We start from the raw sequence: 5,956 nt of genomic DNA on the forward strand, positions 1-5,956 counted from the left end.
TACCTAGAAACGGGAATAACATAACCTAAGCTTTAGCATTCCTAGCCCTTAAACCTAAAGCGCGAACACGTTAACTTGTGGGTTCATTACTTAAACATTCTTGGCCAGAAAGTGTGAAATTAAGAAACACACATAAGAATGCATACATACCAATGCTTACTAATTTCCATTAATTTATTAACTGAATTGCAACATCCAGTGAAATACATATTACTAAAAGAAATAAATCTCTAAGTATAAAATAATAGTTTTTTTTATTTTATTTTTTATGAATTTAATTTAGTATTTTATACAATACATCCCGTCGGAGGAATATTCTGTTGAATAAAATGAAAATAAATTTTCTTAATGGATATAATTTTTTTACTGTTAAGTATTTATTAGGTAAATTACAATATACTCAACATGTATATCTAAACATAAATTGAATAATTATGTAAAACATGAATTTTTTTTTAGTTTTTTTCTTAGATGATTTTCATAATATTTGAATACATTCTTCTCGTATCAAAAGCTGTATCTGTTAGTTTAAGTTTTATTTTATAGAACATTTAAAGTTTTAATCTGTCGTTGGAGAATTATCTATGGGAAAACAAATTTGTAAAATTAATTTTTTACTGCTTTATTCTCATTTTATCATTGACCGTTCATTTATAATTGATTAAAGAGGATCTATTTAAGTACTCGCATAGCAGTAAAATCATCGGCGTTCCGTGGCTTTCAACCTAGGACCGTCGAAAGTTATGTAGTTATTGAGCATATTGAGTTTTAAACTTTTGAAAGAAAGTTTTAAAAAAAGTGAATGAAAAAAAGAATGTTTGCTAAGTGATGTTATTACGTTAAAGTCCCAAAGAAAACCGAAGTGAAAAAACATCATGACATCTCTAGTGAAGAAAATCGCAACTTAATTACGAGTGAAAATGTAAATTAATACATTTTCAGACTATATAAAGAGTTTTTGGGTCCGATTCAAAGCGTTTTTTTTTTCACAACTTTTAAATTCAAGTCAACAAATTCTTAAATCTATTGGAAATCGTTTATAGCTTGGTATTTTCAACTTCATTATCCATTTTATCCATATTTTGATTCATGAAACTATGAACTTAATATTAAATGAGGCAAACTAAATTTAAGGTCAACGAAACATACTTATGTAAATTAAGTCCAAATTTATAAACCCGAATTCGCAACTATTTTTTCTTTTACAGATTGTCTTCATTTACAATTGTATCGTGATTCAAAGGATCGGTACAAACAAGGACAAACAAAAGCATCATTATCCCTTCAACATTTTTTGGGAATTGAATCTGGTTTCACGTTGGATAAAGAAAGTCATACAATAGCAATTATTTGTCAAGATGTGATTGTTGTATTAGCATTTGAAAACAGGGAACGATTAATACAATGGCAGGTGAAGATATCAACGAATTTGGGAGAAGATTTACAATATTCGCTGTTAATTTCAACAGTACCATCAAAGGCAAAAGTCCCTAACGGATCGGCTAAGATGCATGTACAAGATTACAAATTCTGTTTAACTACTGGTGTCCCGCCACGATTGGCTGGTGTCTGGGAGATTGCACATCTAAGGTCAGACTTTTTTAATTTATTAAGCAAAATTTTAGATCGGCTGGCAATTAACCTGTGTCTAAAGGTGTTCAAATTTCAGAATGCTTCAAGTAATTTTGTAAATCTAAAAAACTTTATGCGCCCCATACTCTTTCAGCTGGATTACGACTAGTTATTCATCTTAATTTTTTACTTATTTCCCAAAATTTATCATTTTTAAACTTAATTCTTATTTTATTTCTAGGCGGTATGGTGTTGTTGAAGGAAGATTTTGTTTCGAAGGAGGCTCAAGGTGTGGCAAAGGAGAAGGTCTATATGTTTTAATCACAGATCAAGGAAGTGAAATAACACAAACATTACAATCAGCTGCACAAGGAAAATTATCTGCAAAGAGGCGTCCAGTCTCCCGAAAGACACCAGGTAAAATTAAACTTAAATGCATAGACATATATTTATATATAATATTTATATTTATAGCTATGGATAGTCCACGAAAACAATTACATCCACGTTCAGAAACAAGAAATAGCGATGTTAGTTGCTTGGACACATTCGCTTCCAGTCAACATCATCCTAATGTTATCAGCAATCCAAATTCAGATATGTCCAGAAGTTTATACTCACATGAGGATCCATGCCAGTGTGCTAATTCCTTAAATTCATGCATGCAGCATAATGATGACTTGGTTTGTGCGTACCATCGAACAAGTTCACCATATAATTGGTCAACTGAATCACACAGTGGGCTGCATCCACATTCAAATGCTGATTTAGATTTTAATTATGGCTGTGGTGACACTGTATCTGTGAGTGAAATGCATGATATTGTACAGAGTGAAACATGGACATCAGCAGATAATCAAGGTCGTAACACATTTGGCCAGCCTACACTAGAAAGATGTATGAGTTGTATTTCAAAAATGGCTTCTCCATCTATGTCTCGATCAGCAACTGATACAGTTGGCGGTGGTACCTGCTCAAATGGCCCACCTTTCAATCCAGCTTGGACAATGGAAAATTCACAGGTACCCACTTGTACTCATCGTTCACAACCAGTAAGAAATACTTCTGATCGAATGTCTGTATGTTCATCACATGGCAGTAGTAGCGGTAATTCTGAATATTCAATTCCAAGACAATGCATACATGATGTAACAAGGAATATTTCGTCACCAACACCACCCAATGTTCCCCCTAAAAGTCCAAAGAATATCCAAAATCCTTTAACACTTGCAACAGCTGTACAAGCATGTCAATGTCCACCTTTACGGCCACCAAAACCACCACAGTTATCAACTTCGGCAAATAATTCTCCCATAAAAAAGAAACCGAAAAAATTACCAATGCCACTGCCTATTACTACACCTTTAAAGCCTGCGAACCCAACATGCCCGTGCCAATCTGGAAATATTCAAGAAAGCACTAATAAACATGTAGGACCTTACGAAAATTACGACATACCAAAAACACCTCTATTAGTTGTAAGTAAATTTGTACCCAATCATTAAACCTTCAAAATTGTAATATGTCTTTATTTTGTTTTAAGGATCCAAAAAATAATGAATGTGTAGTAGTTCATCAACCGTCTTCGGGTGTAAATCAAGATGAAAATTATGATACACCGAAGAAAATAATGGAATGCCTGGCTTCTGAAAAACAGAGTATGCATAAAAATTTACCTTCCGTTCAAACGATGAGTATTCGAAAACCATGCGGTTGTATTCTTAAATTTAACAAAAAGACAATGCCACAAACTGAAACAAAATTGTATGACCATTATGATGAAGGTCAGGTTGATTGCCCATGTCGTCGTGTAACACCAATGTGTTGGCCAGGAAATTGGATGACAATACCATATTGTCGACGTGGGAATGGAATGGAGAATACCAGTATGCCAATCACACAAATAGTGCCTGAAAATAAATCGGAAGCACTTTATGCTACAGTAGATAAAACGAAAAAATCTAATCGTAAACTTCAAGAATCATGTATAACAACAAATCCACAATCTTGTATGTGTCCTGAAAATGATGGAAACTATGCGAATGTAGAGCCATTATTGCCACCTAAAGAGAATAAAGAAAACATACCAAATACTACAAAGAAAATACCTGTAGATACGTCAGAAAACTATGAAAATATTGATTTTGCTCAATCATTGGAACATTATGAAAATGCTAAACAGCTCTTACAGAAAGCTGGTATTACTCAAGACGAATTAGATCGTTTAGGCTTAGAAATGAAATCAGAAAGTCAGCAACATTGTATAAATAGTTCGGGTACAAAATATTGTCATAAATGTGGCCATACTAGCACACAGGCAACCGAAAGCGAAGCTTCACAATCCGAATTAGAAATTTCACAAGATGCAACAATGGATAAACAAGATGATTATTTAATGATGGAACCAGGTAAAACAAACCAACCACAATCTGAAAGTGTACAAAAATCACAACCGGAACAGCATCCGTTTCCCGGATATATTCCAATGTCTCCAATTACAAATACAGATAAATCTGAAAAGGCTGATTTATTGAAACATCGCGTCAATCGTCTGATGGGAGAAAAATCATCAAGCAATCCCAGTCTAGTAGGCCCTGCAGTAGACCGAAGTAGAAAAAGGTCTGATTCTGATATGCGAATACCAGGAGCCGCCATGTTAATGCATCATCATTTTGGAAATAGTCCGTATAATAGAAAGCAAATAATGGATTCCAGTGACTGTATTGAAAACTGTCGAAAATTCAATTTGATAGCTCGCAAACGTTCAAACTCAGCTGATTCTAGTCGATTTGTTGAGGGAAGTTCAGATGACTTAGACTTAACCATAAGTCGAACGACTTCTCCTTCTACTGAAACATTAAGAAAATTATCATTATCCTCATTAACGACTAACGAATCAACTCAAATTGAGCATAGACTTTCGTCTCCTTGTTTACATCAAGAAACCGAGCCTTGTTATAGCGAAAAATACTGTCGAAAACTTAGTATAGACGTTAATTCAAATGAGACTGAAGGTGAAGATAATAGTAGCCTAAACAGTGATTCTTTACGAACGCAAGTTACAACAACACACCAACAAACTGTAAATATAAGAAGATCGTCTAGTGTGCCATGTAAATCTGGACAAAATAGAGATTCAAGCAGTTCCAATGATTCAGGCGTATCGACAGGTTCATTAAAACATCGCGGTGCAGATTTCTCTGAGTTTGAGTTACCATTAACCACATCCTTGTCGAGTCGACGACATCATCACTACGCACAACGACTCATGATTGCTCCAACGAACTGTCTACATTCGTCATTGCCAAGAAGGTCAAAATCTTCAGATCCTCTCAGGGAATTAACATTCCAATTCCAAAAAATTAAAATTCCGGCCAAATCATCTTCAGCTGAGGCAGAAGTACCGATTTTCTCAACTAAAGGTATAAAAGGTATAAACATAATCTCTTAAATAAGCTTGAACAAAATCTAAATGTTGAATGTTTCAGGTTTCAGTAGTCCTGCTGATAGTTCAATGGGACCGCCATACATCGACTCTCGTAGCACAAGTAGTGGTACTTCAGATATGTCAGATTACATCGAAACTCTTTCTCTGTCTTCCCATAGCTCTTCAGATGCTGCAGATCTAAGGTAATATATACACTGTCTTCTAAACGCTCTATTGACGTTTTTCTATTCGATAATTTTTTAGAATCTTATCTTGACTTCTGAAACAAACTGAAAATTTTACTAATTATAAAGTTATATCTTATTTAAAGGCTTATAAGACAACCTACAACAACATTACGACCACGATCTGGAAAAGAGTATCATAATATAGATCGTTCAATGTTAGTTGGTCAGCACGGACTTATATTAGATGGGACAATGAAACTTCAAACATGTGGTACAGGAAATCGAAGCCATGGTATACAAAGAGATCCAAATGCTTCGTATGCTAACATAACTCCAGTTCCTGAAAAATCCGAATCACCGAGTCCTGGTTATATGAGTGGATCATCTCCAAGTCAAGAAAATCCTCCCACAGTCCCTCAAACCCTCCTATCTGGATCATCACATTTTAATTTCCAGGTGAGTAAGGTTTATATCAATATAAGCAAAAAGAAATTTTCGATTTAATATTGCTGCTTTATAATTTCAGACAACTCAATAAATTTGGTTCTGCAACTCAAAAGAAAAGCACAACGAATTCATAAAAAAATGTTCATAAGTATTACAATAATTTTTTAGTTAAAAATTGATTCTGTCGTAGATAAATTTAATTAAATAGCTTTTAATTAAAAATTTTTATTTAAAATAAACCAGCGGCCTACTTTTAAAACAATGAGCTCGTCGTCAACCCGACATAATAACTTCCCAAAGATTTAAAGAAAATGCCATATGA

At 34.0% G+C, this 5,956-nt stretch overlaps 1 protein-coding gene across 1 annotated transcript; it reads left to right on the plus strand.

Annotated features, from left to right (window-relative positions):
- Window positions 1-1,113: 1,113 nt before the first annotated feature.
- On the plus strand, window positions 1,114-5,755 carry LOC123301065. Its single transcript, XM_044883793.1, has 8 exons — window positions 1,114-1,153; window positions 1,209-1,590; window positions 1,814-1,989; window positions 2,047-3,050; window positions 3,116-5,003; window positions 5,061-5,202; window positions 5,331-5,643; window positions 5,714-5,755. Exons 1-8 carry the CDS (start codon window positions 1,114-1,116, stop codon window positions 5,723-5,725), a joined length of 3,957 nt encoding a protein of 1,318 aa, XP_044739728.1. The 3' UTR covers window positions 5,726-5,755.
- Window positions 5,756-5,956: the final 201 nt, after the last annotated feature.

This window comes from Chrysoperla carnea, chromosome 5 (assembly GCF_905475395.1).
Source record: "Chrysoperla carnea chromosome 5, inChrCarn1.1, whole genome shotgun sequence".
Classification (NCBI taxonomy): Eukaryota; Metazoa; Arthropoda; class Insecta; order Neuroptera; family Chrysopidae; genus Chrysoperla; species Chrysoperla carnea.